At 51.9% G+C, this 15,042-nt stretch overlaps 6 protein-coding genes across 6 annotated transcripts; 3 read left to right on the top strand and 3 right to left on the bottom strand.

Annotated features, from left to right (window-relative positions):
* Nucleotides 1-1,888: 1,888 nt before the first annotated feature.
* ALTATR162_LOCUS4919 (uncharacterized protein) lies at nucleotides 1,889-2,540 on the bottom strand (the record flags this gene model as incomplete). Its single annotated transcript, XM_043312535.1, has 2 exons — nucleotides 1,889-2,194; nucleotides 2,268-2,540. The coding sequence occupies 2 exons, from the start codon at nucleotides 2,538-2,540 to the stop codon at nucleotides 1,889-1,891; spliced, it is 579 nt and encodes a 192-aa protein (XP_043168470.1).
* A 2,202-nt stretch (nucleotides 2,541-4,742) lies between these two features.
* ALTATR162_LOCUS4920 (uncharacterized protein) lies at nucleotides 4,743-5,713 on the bottom strand (the record flags this gene model as incomplete). Its single annotated transcript, XM_043312536.1, has 3 exons — nucleotides 4,743-5,251; nucleotides 5,300-5,506; nucleotides 5,554-5,713. 3 exons carry the CDS (start codon nucleotides 5,711-5,713, stop codon nucleotides 4,743-4,745), a joined length of 876 nt encoding a protein of 291 aa, XP_043168471.1.
* Nucleotides 5,714-6,296: 583 nt separating this feature from the next.
* On the top strand, nucleotides 6,297-7,749 carry ALTATR162_LOCUS4921 (uncharacterized protein; the record flags this gene model as incomplete). Its single annotated transcript, XM_043312537.1, has 5 exons — nucleotides 6,297-6,423; nucleotides 6,475-6,555; nucleotides 6,610-6,817; nucleotides 7,016-7,620; nucleotides 7,670-7,749. 5 exons carry the CDS (start codon nucleotides 6,297-6,299, stop codon nucleotides 7,747-7,749), a joined length of 1,101 nt encoding a protein of 366 aa, XP_043168472.1.
* A 166-nt stretch (nucleotides 7,750-7,915) lies between these two features.
* On the top strand, nucleotides 7,916-8,526 carry ALTATR162_LOCUS4922 (uncharacterized protein; the record flags this gene model as incomplete). Its single annotated transcript, XM_043312538.1, has 2 exons — nucleotides 7,916-7,959; nucleotides 8,007-8,526. The coding sequence occupies 2 exons, from the start codon at nucleotides 7,916-7,918 to the stop codon at nucleotides 8,524-8,526; spliced, it is 564 nt and encodes a 187-aa protein (XP_043168473.1).
* Nucleotides 8,527-9,099: 573 nt separating this feature from the next.
* On the bottom strand, nucleotides 9,100-9,954 carry ALTATR162_LOCUS4923 (uncharacterized protein; the record flags this gene model as incomplete). Its single annotated transcript, XM_043312539.1, has 2 exons — nucleotides 9,100-9,706; nucleotides 9,767-9,954. The coding sequence occupies 2 exons, from the start codon at nucleotides 9,952-9,954 to the stop codon at nucleotides 9,100-9,102; spliced, it is 795 nt and encodes a 264-aa protein (XP_043168474.1).
* A 624-nt stretch (nucleotides 9,955-10,578) lies between these two features.
* Nucleotides 10,579-14,174, top strand: ALTATR162_LOCUS4924 (uncharacterized protein; the record flags this gene model as incomplete). The annotated part of the gene is made up of 3 exons (XM_043312540.1): nucleotides 10,579-12,069; nucleotides 12,888-13,074; nucleotides 13,327-14,174. 3 exons carry the CDS (start codon nucleotides 10,579-10,581, stop codon nucleotides 14,172-14,174), a joined length of 2,526 nt encoding a protein of 841 aa, XP_043168475.1.
* Between the last annotated feature and the right edge of the window lie 868 nt (nucleotides 14,175-15,042).

Genomic DNA, 15,042 nt, shown 5'->3' on the forward strand with positions numbered 1-15,042 from the left:
GATGTATCTTCTAACAGGGTAACAGTCGCAATATACCAAGTACATCTTAGCACTCAAAGTACCAAGAGCAGAACCAAATTCATTCGCTTAACGTAGTCAACGTCGTGTGTACGCCATGCTATATACGTCAAAAATCAGATCGATAAGGGCATAAGATCCATGACAATTTTCGACAACCAATACGCTTATTCTCTCACTCGATACTTACACCCCGATCCACCAAACCCAATCCGTATGCTAATACCAGCTTCCAAAACGTCTATTCTATGAATCCACCACATCAGCTTCTTAGTCCTTTTTACTACACTCCCATTCGCCCTCTTCCATCTCTTCTACCACACAACCATCCAGTACTTCACTGCCCAACCCACCTCTCCGCCGCCGCCAACCTCACGAAGAAGACAAAAAGAAAGCAAACACAGTCAGCCCACGTACGCTCACTCGATCCAGTCTTAGCAATAGCTCAGAAAACATAAACCACCCCAAGATGAGTACTACACTAACATTAGCATCCACCCACCGAGACTAGAAATGCAATCCATGCACTGCCTCCCTCGTGACATACTTTTTAGGGGATCAAGCTAACTTTATCGCAACTGGACCTAACCACACACATACACGCACGCACTAAGTCTATCAAGCTACATTCGAACCAATCACTCAGGCCACCAAAGAACAGGCCACAAGTCGGCACAGCTTCCCCCTGGGACTAGCCTGCATTCGTGCCCCGGGTCGTCCGTCCGTATGGGGTAGAGTGAGAAGGGGGAAGGAGTACCTGGCATGGCACGACCGAGCTGGGGGGGTTTGCCAAGTTAGTTTCGTTTGGTCCCTGGAAAGCTGAACAGTGATGGTGGCGTGGCGTGGCATGGCATGGCGTGCGGGGTCAGATGAGCTTTCTTTACCCCAGCTACGGTAGCGCGCAGTTGCAAAGGCAAGTCGAATTCACACAGCAAGTCAAGCACAAAACCGAGTGCGAAGATTTGGAGAGAAAACAATGAAGTAAGTTGCGTATATATTCCATTCCTAGGGATATTCACTGCCCCCGATGATCCCTACAAAGGGACTCGAGGCGTGTAGATATAAGAGGGAGAGAGTTCTCGCATGGAGAGCGATAAAACAAGAAAGAACATCCAAGAAGAAGATTCGCAAAACCACACACCACTACTCCCAGGAGTGTCGTCGTATAAATCCTCGTACAATTGGAAACCAAACCAAACCAAAAACACAATAAACAGAAAAAAGATATGAGATGAGAAGAGACACCAGCGCCCATGATTGCGTAGAATCATCCCAGCGTCGTCGTACAAACGACAATGGCGAAACGAACCCAAGACAACAAACACCCCGATTTGCTGTAACCCAACACAGCATGTACGCTTTAGACACCGTCGCTTTCGCAAGTATAGGCGCCCAAACAAATGGTATATACCGACACCGCTTGAAACCCGAGAGAGAACCAACCAGCGACATAGGAAATCTACCTTATTTTTTCAAGGTGTTTGAAAAAAGGATGATAAGATAGTAATAGCCAGAAATGCGAGACAGACCCAGAAAACACCGTTGTATGTGCAAACCGCCGTTAATGCGTTAGCGCTAGCGCTTGAAAAGCATGAGAACCAAAGCGCTTCTATCCGGAAATGATGTGTGTTTTTTGTTCACTGACAATTGCAACGCCGTCGCCCAGTTCAAGTGGTATACCCAAGATGTCGAAGAAGATATCGTAGATTTATACAGGTGGGGGAGAGCCGATAGTATGGACGTTATGATGCTCCGCGTGGATATCGATGAAGAAGAGGATTAGAGATCCAGGTAGCCCACTAGCCTAGCAACACAGACGCCGCAATGTTGACCGAATCAAAGACGCTTGGTAACTCGTGCCTGCAAGACTTTACCAGCGTCGCGACATGAACTGTTGCTGCATCTGTCGGTTGGGGGAGACAGAGGGAGGTGGGCTGGCAACAGCTCGTGTCGAGGGGTCAACAATGGGAATGGCATTGCGTGTGCGCTGGGCTAGTGGCTGGTGTAGCTTGGTTTGCGAGTTGTTCTGTTGGAAGCCAACAGGGGTGTACGGGTTGGGAGCCGAGGACAGGACAAAGGAGGGAGTTGGCTGCAGCTGGTGCTGGAGAGGCGACTGCTCGGGCGAACCGCTCGATAGTGAGGAGCGGTCTGAGCCGGAAGAGTGGATGGATTGCAACTGTTCATCGAGTGTCAGCGCCTGCTTGGGCGGATTCGATGACATGGACGGGTGGCAAATTGTGTCGACTTACATCATCCTCAGTGAGCAGGTGGAAGGGGCAGAACATCTCATCATCCTCGATGTCAAATGACCTGGCGGCCTCGAAGTCGCGCTTGTATGCGATGAGGGTAGGGGGCTCGACGTTGAATTCCTTGGGAGTGCGGACTTGGCGGAACTGCTTGTTGTGCTGCTGAGCCGAGATCCGGGGCGCCCTCCGCGATCGGCCGCCGTGATGGTTGTGCGAGTGAGCGTTGAGATGTTGGGGGTGGTGCTGCTGGGCACCGTAGTTGAAGAACTGCGACATGGCTGCGGGTTGTGGTGGTGTTGTATGGGGCGATTGTTGGGTGAGGAGGGGTCGTGTTGTAATCCGAGGAGCTCGACCACAACAAAGGCGAAACAAAGGGGTATAGGTCGGAATATAGCGGTTGTCGAGGATGCAGGGTGGATGCAAAGGTGAGTAGTCGAGGTGCGAGTGCGTAGAGTATTAACTAATGGTATTGCGATGCGAGGCTGAGAAGATGTGGTTGAGAACGCTGGTGCAGAAGTGCGAGGAACAAGAGGAGCGAAAGGGCTGGAGAAGAACAGGCTGGGTTGGAGAGTGTGTGGTGGCACGGGCCCATGGACCCACTTTATCGACACTGCGCCATTGGTCGGCTAGATCCCAAAAATCGCCACCACGCGCCCCCTTGTTCTCGATATGGTCTAGTCCAACATGGTAGCGTGCGCTAGAGCCCCTTCACGGTTCTGCTCTGCTGCATGGTGAAAGGCGCCGCCAGCGTGCGCAGACGGATCGCCTCCCGTGGGCATCGACATCCATCCATCGAGTATCAAGCAAGCCTGGTTCAATAGTCGGCCATGCTCATGGCGCACACTTAGTTCCCCTGATCGATGCCAATTTGATGGAGATGCGCGCGCAAAAAAGCAAACCCCAGGCGGCGGCGCATCGTCAAACAGCCCTTATGCGACACACGACGCTAACAGCTGCCAGCCCAGCGAGGCTGTGAGCTGGCTGGCAAGTGACCACCCACAGTGTCTGCGCCCTGACCGCTTCTTCCGCACCTCTACCGTCGCCAGGGGAATGCATGCTGGTTACCCGACCAGGTCATGTCCAGTTGTCCCAGTCGTCGGCAACGGCGGCCGCATCGCAAGTGGGAGTCCCGAAGCCCTCCTGGAGTGAGGCCTCGAGGGCTGCGCTTTGGAACGCTAACGCAGCTGTGCCTGCGACGGCCAGCAGCAGCTTGACACCGTGGTTGAGAGCCTGCCAGGATTCGCTCGTGGCGGCCGAGTCCCTGCCGACGGCGTCCGCGAATCGCTACCGTTCAGAGGCACTGCCCATGTTCTGGAATGCCACCAGCAGTGCGCACCCGGCTGCCCATGGGAAACTGTTGAGCACATGCTGCGAGACTACCACAACCACCATATGAGCTGCGCCATGCCATGTGAACACCCCCCTCTGGTCCACGCCGTTGCGCCTCCGATAGCCAACGTCTAAACGCCGACTGCCATGCGAGACGTCTTCCACCCGTCAGCGTTTCCGAGCATGCCCGGACCTCATCCTGTGTGACGTCCCGGCTGCTGGGATATGATACCATGGCCAATGAGACGAAGCCACCAAGTGAGACCAAAATAGCGCTTCTGCACTCGTTCTCCCCGGCCCGGACGCTCGACGGCCTGTCCAGTGATCGACAATCCTTAGCAGGTTCTGTCGTCACTCCATCTTCGTGTCATGTCGTGTTGTTGTGGTGCTCAATGACGGTCATCGCGAGCCTCTTCAGCCGACCACGATCATTCTCAAGTGCCGTGATGTCCACGCCCTCGCAAACATTCCTGCGACGGGCCAAGCTTTATCGCATGAAGAATCACCTTCAGCTCGAAACACGCTCATTTGATCGTCCCTCCCCCACCCCACCCCGTGGGATGAGCAAGTGGACGCGAGCCGAATTATAATATATTTCAAAGCAGGCCAAGTGCGGTACTGATGCACAGTTCGCAATGATGTTGTAGGGCTGCTTACTGCTTTAGAGTGCTGACCACCACGATAAGCACGCCGACAGCGGGGCCGGCAGTTTGTGGTGGCACAGTGGACGTTTGTTGGGGAACCTTGGAAACCTCATGCTGCGACTTCGTGGCGCATGCTTTCGTGATGGCTGAACAATGCCTGTCCCTGATGCTGTTTCGTCTAGTGCGAAGTCATCAGAAACACGACGCTGTCAAGTGTTTAACGTACTAAGAAGTTCGTTTTTTATATGTTGTACCCATCCTTGAAAACGTACCCTAAAGGTATACACTATTAGTTTTATTATAATTATTATTAAAGTTGTAATGTAGAAATCTACGTTTACCTTTAAAATACATTTTGCCTAGGTAGTGATCTAGTAGTACAACTTAAAAAGTACAAACTCCGTCATACGATACATTGCTATGAGATGGTACCGCCGAGCAGCCGACATTCGAATCCCATTCAGTATCCTCAGACAAACGTAAGGGTTCGGCTATAGACAGAATATTACTTATCCAGACCTCTCGCCTTGACAAATTTTGCAATCTGGTCTTTGCACGTCTTGTCGGTATACGTCTCCCAGACCTCATACAGCGATATAAGCTCCTGCGTGCACTCAACAACAGCCTCGATATCAACGCTACTCTCAGCAAGCCAGTCGACCAGTTTTTGTATTCTTGCCTGCATTCCCTGTCCACCACGCGCATTGCCCAGCGTTTGGAGCGCGTTGTTCATTCCGGCTGCATTGACTTGAGAGCCAATGGGTTTGAGAACGACTGCCAGAAACATGGCCGTAATGGCAATGACATGCGGTGCGTGAAGAAGCGGGAGGTCTGTAAGGTAGTGATCGTTGATGATCGACCATGCCAGGGCGTTCTCTTCCTGGGTCAGCTGGAATTGGGTCTGGAGTTCAGCGAGGCTGCGGTATGGATGATGGAGGATTAGTTGCGAGTTCATCTCAGAGATGAGTGTAAATTCGCACTCGCCAATCTTCGAGACGTCGTTGAACGATGTGTCTGTGGGTCTGTTAGATTCGTATTGTATGTCTGCATTCAATGACTTACCCCAGCAGTGACGTGCCTCTGCTAATACCATTCTGATGTGCTGTGGACACTCCTCCATCTTGCACGCTAGGTACAGCGCTGTTGCCAGCACGAGCGCTGGGTTCGTCCTTCGAATCTCGACCTTGGCATAGAACCGCCGCACGTACACTTGGGCGGTGGCCAGAGCTTGCTGTCGGATCCCTAGTGGTCTTGCCATCTTCGAGAGTTCTACCGCATGTCAGCCTGGATCTGATACAACACGTCACGTTACGTACGGTGGGAGAAGTAGATGCTAAGATGCCTCCGATCTGGCAGAGGGTATAGGTTGACCAGATTTCTTTCTGCATCTTCCATTCTCTTTCGTTCCAGTGCTAGCTCTTGCTTTGTAAAAGTCCAAAACTTCCGTTGGGTTGACTCCCAGTAGCTAGAAGACATGATGGGCCAAGTAGACTGACGACTGCGATACACCGGGATGTGGTAGGAAGCTAGAGTCAGTGAATCTTTGGAGCGACGGGTTTACTACGTTTTCTGCTCTTTAAATGATCTAATGGCCTTGTAGGATGTTGCCTTGGTGCCGAATGCGGTTTCAGCAGGCTGGAACTCCGATATCGTTTGACAAAGCAAGACGCCAGTGGACCAGTAAAGGCCGGGTACACGGCGACAAGGAAAATGTTCTTCAATGCATTATCGGCCGATATCTAGTCGTAAGATGAATGCACAGGACGTTGAAGCGTAGAAAGAGAGATGGGTGTTCAGGCTTAGTGTCCAATCAGGTGCGAGCGAATGTTAGGCTCCTGTCGTGGCTTCTGTCGGTGTTGCGGCATGTGAAGCTAGCCTCTTTCAGCCACCCTCTCCAAGCTTTGAGACTGACCTCATACCCCACGTCGAAGCCTACACGAGCCTGTGTCCTTCACAGTTAGCCATTCCTCTCGCAATTCACCTCGCCCGGTGTCGATAGTCGCCCTCCCGTGTGTGTCGCGACCCTCAGCCATGATAGACCGGAGATAGCAGGACGAAAATGGACACAAAGAGCGCAAGCGTTGCCGACGCCAGGGTGGACGAACTATGGTCAACTCTCGATACGCGCAAACAGGGCCACCTTGACCTCGCAGGCCTCAAGAAGGGACTGCGAAAGCTGGATCATCGTAAGGGAGGACATTGCGCGCAAAGTTCAGGTCGCTGACAATACGCCGTAGCCTTGAAAAATGCGGATCAGCTCCTGGACGAGGTTATGCACGCTGTAGATACCGATGGGAATGGGAGAATCACAGAACAGGGTGAGCTCCCTTTTTTGGACAAAACGGATTCTTCACTGACACGCTACCTTCCAGAATTCCGCAAATTCGTATACGAGACCGAAAAGGAGCTTCACCACCTATTCCAGACCATCGACTACAATCGCGACGGCAAAATTTCCAAAGATGAGCTGCGCTCAGCCTTGCGGACTGCCGGCCTCACTGTCCCTAACAGTAATCTCGACAAATTCTTTTCGGAAGTTGATACCAATAATGATGGAACCATCAGTTTTGAAGAATGGCGGTACGTACTCAGTCAATTTGGCCATCACAAGTCGATTTGTGCGTCAGAGTTTCGACTCTGGCATCATATCGTGGAAGGGCGAGCAGCTTGAGATTACATGGTTGTTGGATCTCCGTTTGGGCCATACCCATGAAACTGTCTCGAGATGTGCACAGGCATCGCGATGAACTTTCATGGTCTCATACTGACTGATGAAAGGGACTTTCTTCTATTCATTCCGGTCAGCGCACCATCCCTCCACGCCGTAATGTCCTATTTTTCCGCCACCATGAAGGTCAACCAAGAAGGCGACGTTCTTATCAGTGACGACACAGTCCAAGGCCTAGGTACTACACAGCGTTTTCTTCGTTTTTTCTTTGGTTCCCTTTTCATTGTAGCGCACACACCGCCCTACAATCCCCTTGCACTAGAACATAGCGCACCGCTCGAAACGGCTTCACCTACTTCGACACTTGCCTACCAAGGTGCCCTCCCGCCACGGTCTGAAGCCGAGAAGAGCAGCGCTTCTATTGAAGAGATACCGGCAAAAATTATAGAGAGCTTAGGAACCATGCTGATTGCTTGTGTTCCCAATCCAGGCTATTTCGTGGCGGGAGGCGTTGCAGGCATTGTTTCTCGCACCTCGACTGCTCCGCTCGATCGTTTGAAAGTCTACCTCATCGCTCAGACTAGTGTGGCCGAGGAAGCCGTCGTCGCCGCTAAGCATGGCAACATCGTCAAGGCTGCTATGAACGCTTGGAGGCCACTTGCGACCGCCACCAAAGAGCTATGGCAGGCTGGTGGTATGCGCAGTTTGTATGCTGGTGAGTCTCTGTTAGTGTTTCTCGTTGGCTGCCGCTGACAATCGGATAGGTAACGGCTTGAACGTCGTCAAAGTTATGCCAGAATCGGCCATCAAATTCGGCTCTTACGAGGCAAGTATTGTCAAGTAAACCAAACGCTTCCCCTAACTCGCGCAGGCTGCGAAACGCGTCTTTGCTAAGATAGAAGGGCACAATGACCCCGCCATAATACATTCATGGTCTAAATTCGTTTCCGGAGGTCTAGCAGGTAAAATATGCAAGATTGTCGTCAAGTCCATTACTCATTGTCTTAGGAATGGTCTCACAATTCGCCGTCTACCCCATCGATACCCTCAAGTTGTGAGTATAGTCAAGCTCTTTGTCTAAACCAAGCTAACCCGCTCCAGTCGCATGCAATGCGAGACGGTCTCCGGTGGCTTACACGGCAACCGTCTAATCTGGGCCACAGCAAAAAAGATGTGGAACTCCGGCGGAGTCGTCGCATACTACCGCGGTCTACCCATGGGCATCGTCGGCATATTCCCCTACGCAGCCCTCGATCTGGGCACTTTTGAGTACCTCAAACGCTACGTCGCCCGCCGCAACGCGAAACGACTTGGGTGCCATGAGCAGGATGCCGAACCAGGCGGCTTCATGACAGCAGCTATTGGCGGGTTTTCGGGCGCATTCGGAGCAAGTGCTGTCTACCCGTTGAATTTGTTGCGAACTCGATTACAGAGCCAGGGAACTGTTTTGCATCCGAGGACGTATACGGGTATTATGGATGTTACGAGACAGACTATTGCTGGGGAGGGGGTGAGAGGCCTGTTCAAGGGTCTTACGCCGAACTTGCTCAAGGTTGTGCCGGCTGTGTCGATCACATACGTCGTTTACGACAAGTCGAAAAAGGCACTCGACCTGCCGTGAGGGTAGGCAGAGTCTACATCACCAGGTTCTCGCCACGGTGGAAAGACGGGATTCACCATCTACCTACAATGCCGAACCCATTTGGTCAAACCTGGACCCTTGACTCCTCGACACCAAATTACAAGACTATCGGGCGGTTCTCTTCCCACTTTGCATATCCAAATACAGCGATACCCTTCAAGCTCCAAAACTTTCCTATCCTTCTTCTTTTGCATCATGCGTGGCGTTTGGGCGTCAGCGATTGCGTATCACCTGGCTTGGTGTACCTGACAGTACGGTGGTCCGGAATCGAGAGAGAGAGAGAGAGAGAGCCTATGATGTTGTGGCTATGTGTCGGCGCAGTATATGTGTGGTGTAGCTGTAGTAGCAATGATATCAAAAGAAGACGATAAACCGTTTTGTTGTAGAGCAATGTCAAAACCAACGACACGAGTGCGTTCGCCTGTCCTATCTCAAGAAAAAAAGCCAGATCTAATTCCCTCCCCGCCTCAAAATAACGCCCGTTTGTCTAGATCCATGGTATAACGCCCTCACCCTTGGCAACCTCCATTTCTGAACCATGTGATGCCGCCACTACTTTGTAATAACAATCAACAAGACCAAAATAATAATCAACACGACAATAACAGTCAAGCTCCAATTCTCCCTCGCTTTCCTCGAAAACCTATCTAGCCGGCCCCTCGCCCTCACAAACTGCGCTGCGTGTCTATCAACACCTTCTTCCACATCATCCAGCAACATGACTTGCCCGTCGAGCTCATCGCCAATCTGCATGGAGAGCTCGCGTTGGCGGCCGATACTCGAACTGAGCTGGTCAAGCTGGTCGTCTTGGTCGCGGATCACACGGTCGTGGTAGGCGTGGATTTGCTGGTTGTCGAGTGTGGAAACGTCGGGTGTGGAAGGGGAGGGGTCGTCGCGGTAGGGGAAGAGGGATGAGCGGTTGGGATCATCGTCTTCTGTGTCGTCGTTGTCGCTGAAGCGGACGGATTTGGAGGTTTGGCGGGTGGTGGTGGTGGTGGTAGATTTCTTCTTTTGGGCGGCGGCGAAGTCAGCGGTTAAGGAGGGGTCGTTGGGGGATGTTAGGGTTGGTGAGGTAGTGGTGGTAGTGGTGTTGGGTGTGAATTGCGAGGTTAGTTCTGAGAGCTGGGTGCGTAGGCGGGGAAGTTGTGATGTTATTGATCTGCAATCATACATTAGTTCAGAGCTTATTATTTATAGAAGGTTATAGGTGCTGGATTACTCGTCCGAGGTGTCTTGCACTTGCGACTCCAGCGACTCGATGCCGGAGCGCAATTGCTCTAGCGACCGCGAGATCTGGCTATCTTGGCTGTTGGAAGGGAGGTTGAGGGAGAGGGCGCGTTGGCGCTCGAGTAGTGAGAGTTTGATGTGGTCGGCTAGGAGGAAGAGCTGTGGGGGGTTGGTCGCCATGATGGCTGTGGTGGGTGAAGGTTGGATCTCAGGGCGGAGGTGTGGGTATGGGGATGGGATGGAACGGCAGGCGCAAACGAGGCGAGTAGGGAAGGCACGAGTAGACGGAGTATACGCGATGAATAAATTAAACGCGATTATGTACAAGGGCAATGCAGAACAGATACAAAGGACGTTGCAGCTACAAGCTCGCGCTCGGTGGAGATGGCAAGGCTGCTGCACTCGAGGAGCGGACCGCTGACGACAGGTCCACTCTGCCGTGGCTGGGGTATCATGCACAGCTGCACGGCCGTGTCTCGCTCTTGCGCAACCACGCAGCACGAAGACAAAAAGCTCGCATGCCCCCTTCCACTTCGGGACTATGTGCAGACCTGATCGCCCGATACAATCTTTGCTTCTGGCGCTCTGCAGCCTGTGAATGACTGGCAGGGCGACCATCCTCTCAACACCCCGCCCAAATCACTTGGATCGACACACCAAGAGGAGACCCGAGACAGCGCATCTCACCGCTGACTGCTCGACGGCGCACAAGGAGCTTGCTGCCCCGACTAGAGTGAATGCGACTCTCTTTTGATAAGAGGCTACCAGTCACGCCAACTCCCTCCAAGCGATTCCTCGACAGCCATGTCGTCTCCAAGTCCCATCCCACCTCCGAACGACCGACGCTCTTCACGCTCTTCCAGCAACGCCAACTGGGCAGGCTGGCCCGAGGAACATGACGATAGAATGATGGTCGGTGGCCCTCCCAGCAGCCCCTCGCCCCTGGCTGTCCGCGTGTCAAACTCACCGTCAACGAAGCGTCGTCACAGTCGAATCGTCAAAGTATCTCCCGAGTTCCAGAACCTCGAATACATCTCCACGCCCGATAGCAACCTCGTCTGCCTCATCTGCCACGCGCCCTTCGACAAGCCTGTCCAGCTTTCCTGCGAGCACTACTTTTGCCGCGAGTGTCTGGATCATGCGTGGGCGCCGCAGCCCAATGGCCGGCGGACATGTCCTACCTGTCGGCATGCTGTTGAAACCGACCAGGACATTCGCCCTGTGCCTAGGATTATCGAGACGATGCTGGACGAGCTTGTGGTAAAGTGTCCGAACACCAAAGCAGGCTGCAACTGGGTCGCCCAACGCGTCAACGTCCATGACCATGTCATGCTGTACTGCGAGTACACGCCAGTTGAGTGCTCTGCGACAGACTGTCGCTTGCAGATATCCCAGAAGGACTTCCACAAGGGCTGCTTGCATTACACCGTTAGCTGTGAGGATTGTCAAACTTCCCTCCTAAAGAAGGACCTTGAAGAGCACCAGCGAAGCCTTTGCGACAATCGCTTGACGACCTGCTCGCTATGTTCGACTGAAATTCTCCGTCTAGACCTCAAGCCCCACATCAACAACGACTGCCCTAAGCATGTCATACCATGCCAGGGTACAATCGTAGGATGCAAGTTCATTGCCGAGCGAGCCGAAGTCGTACTTCACGAAACAAGCTGTGCAATGGCAACCATGGCGCCCCACTTCCGCGAGCAGCAAGCCCGCATCGAGCGAAACGAAGCGCGAATGGAGCCCCTGACAAGGAAAGTCGGCATACTAGAAGACGGTCTCACAAACATCACAAACTACCTATATCCAGCAAACGAAAACGACGCCTCTTTCCCCGTTACCGATCCCCTGGATCCCAACGATGTCACCGACCCGCAAGCTCCTACACCAGACTTCCGTTTACCACCCGCTTCATTCCCACCAGTCCCACCTGGTGGTGGTAATGATAGCAACAACCCCGCCCAGCCACCGTTCGATTCCCAGGTTCACCACCTCCTCACACTACATGACTCTCTCCGCGAAGAAGTGACTCGCATCTCCAATGCCCTCACTGACCTCGACGGCCGCACCAACATGATGATCATTAATGAGAGTCAGCGATCCAAAGACGAAATGCTGCATGTTAATGCTGCTATTAGCAATATGCGCATGCATCTGCAATGGGTGGTTAGTGCGACACTTCAGCAACGGTCAAATGCCGCCGGTGCTGGGGGTTCCAGAACACCGGGCAGCACAACGGCCAATGCCAGTGCTAGTAACGCTACACGAGGAGGAGGAGGGGGTGGTGCGAGGCCGGGAGTGGGTGCGGGGGTGGTAGGGTTAGGAGGGTTTCGGAGGTTGAGTGATTCGAATAGGCAGGATACTAAGCTGTAGGGGAAGTGCGGGTTTTGGTGCCGAGTTGGTGAAGTGGGATGGACAGGACGATCGCAGGTTCGATCTATGATGGATATGTTTTTACGAAAAAATGGGTTCCGGGCGTTTGACTGCTTGGGTTCAGGATGGTGGTGGTAAGGGAAGTCCGAACATCTTTTTTTTCGAGACGGAGTCCGAAATTGGTGTGGGATTACGTTGATATACCCCTTCTTTTGTCTTCATGTGCTGCGGCACGGAAAGCTTTGTGCATTGTAGGCAATCAGTACATGGGAAGAGCGGAGAATGCAGAACAAAATACATATACTAAACGATACAACATAAACTTATCATACATATTCATTGCCATCATTTGTGAGAAGCCATCCTAGGACGTGAGAAGGCGTCGCTGCTGTTGGAGGATCATCGGTGACGTAATGCATATGTTTTATCAGGAACCTTGTAGATCTACGAGCCTCAAAATAATCCTGGCCGCCAAACTACCATCTCATTCGTGACCTGGACAACATCTAGGTGTGACTCTCTCGCCAATGTCTGGAAACACTAGTTCCGACATTTTAATTGTGAGTTTCCACCTGTTCCACCAACTCAGTTTTGGCTTGCTTGCGCGTCTGGCGTCTGCGTAAACATGTGCACACGTTCCATCTGCAAAAGAAGCAAGGACGAAAAGATAAGAGCAAGGGAGAAATGTTGAGAACCTGAGAAAGAAGAAGGAATCCAGGAACAATTACTAATAATTACAAAAGGCAGGTGCAATAGCAGCTTTCACAGTGGACCTCCTCGTCTACCCGCTTGACACAATAAAAACACGCATCCAAAGCCCACAATATGCAAAGCTTTATACGGATACCCGGACGGGCAAGATCGATCCCAAGTTATTCCGCGGTGTATATCAGGGCATTGGGAGTGTGATTATTGCTACGTTGCCTAGTTGTGAGTACTATTCCTTCGTTTCCTTCTAGGCTTCTGGGTTTGGATGAAATCGGTCATTTAGGTCGAGTCTGAGACGGCGGATAATTGGAATAATTGGTGGTGCTATGGTGTCCTGAAGCAAGAGTAAGGGGTCTAGTGATTGACGGCTTTGGAGAAAGAAGCAGAACAAGAAACGTATCATATGAAGAGAAGGGAGGGAACATGCAAGAGAGAGAAAGAGGCAAGAAGAATATCTACTAACACAACACTCAGCAGGAGCATTCTTCACAACCTACGAACACACAAAATCGCTATTCACCCGCTGGAACACGTCTTTCACGTCGCCCAATGGTATCCTACCCATAGCCTTTGTCCATGCGTCCGCCTCTTCCTTGGCCGAATTGGTATCATGCGCTATCCTCACCCCCGCAGAAGTCATCAAGCAAAACGCGCAAATGGTTTCTTCCTCCTCTAGTTCATCTTCTTCATCAGCATCAACAAATGCAACACTTCAGACCCTCCAGCGCTTCCGATCAAACCCCCTCGCCCTCTGGCGCGGCTACACTGCGCTAGCAGGTCGTAACCTACCCTTTACAGCTATGCAATTCCCGCTTTTTGAGCGGCTGAAACAGGGGATTAAGAGTTATAGGGATGAGCGGGGGTTAACGAGGGGAGGCATCGTGGAAATGGGTTTTATTACTGCGATTAGTGCGGGGAGTGCAGGGGCGGTCAGTGCGGTTATTACCACACCGATTGATGTTGTTAAGACAAGGGTTATGCTCGCTGCTGGAGATAGTGGTGGTGGTGATTCCAATACTAGCAATAGTAAGGAGATGCAAGACGGTGGTAAGGGGAAGGGAGCGAAGAATGGGTTGGTCGATGCGTTTGGCAAAGATACCGTTAAGAATGTGGCGAATAGTGTAAATGGCAGGAAGAGTAGCTGGGCGGTTGGCAAAGAGATTGTGGAAGAGAAGGGGATCAAGGGGCTTTGGAGGGGTGGTGCCTTGAGGGGTGTATGGACGTTTATTGGGGCGGGGTTGTATCTGGGGGCGTATGAGAGTGGGAGGGTTTGGCTTGCGAGCAGGAGAGGAGAGAAGGTTGATGAGGATGAACTGTTCTGAGTGGATGATGAGCAGATAGAGGATGTAGAAGATGGAGCAGTAGTGGGATAATATGACTAGGTAATGGGTTGTATTGCTATCTAGCAGCTCAAATAAAGCCATTTGCGCATGTCGTGACTGGAGACTATTCTCAAGACTTTTCAGCTCCGCTTTTCAAGACGCCAATGTGCGAGTGGAGGGCTTACCCCATGTGAGAGAATCTTGAAAGGCAAAGTCAGCACTATTACCCAAAATTATTGTTCACGCGAGCGTTATCAAACTCACCCCAGCGCGCAGCCATCTTCTCTTACAACTTGAGCAACAATGTCTCCAAGCCATGCCGACCGAATCGTCGTCAAAGAAAGCAGTCGATCTCCAAACTGTGGAATTCTGCGTGGTGTACAGAATGAGGTGAACTCCGTAGGTATTACAGCGTTCATCGGTAACGACATCGAAGACGGAGTCGCTCGGGTATAAGTCCCCATACACGGCGCGAACGAGACCTATAAGGCAGTTCATTATTGGTTTCCAAGAATGCAAGAGCATCTAGGTGGTAGATGCTTACACAAGATCTGCTCTTCCATCTCGTTCTCCTACATGATGGTCTCATATCTGGACATGGCCATCGCGATGAGAATGCTCGGTGTTGACTTTGACGTGATGTTTCGTAGATTTGCAAATGTGGGAAGTAGAAGACTTAGAGCTATTGCACGAAAGGCTTTTATTTACTGTGCAAGCCGCGATTTCACACTCGCCTTCACCTCCCAGCTTCTAGCCAGAGCTTGTTAATATTGGGCAACAGGAAAGGCTCACTAGCCCCAAAATCGCGAATTTGTTATGCTGGAAGATTCTTGTGAGGAAAAGTCGAAGGGTTCACAGTCGGCCTGCC

Source organism: Alternaria atra, assembly GCF_907166805.1.
Source record: "Alternaria atra isolate CS162 genome assembly, contig: 23, whole genome shotgun sequence".
In the NCBI taxonomy this organism is placed as follows: Eukaryota; Fungi; Ascomycota; class Dothideomycetes; order Pleosporales; family Pleosporaceae; genus Alternaria; species Alternaria atra.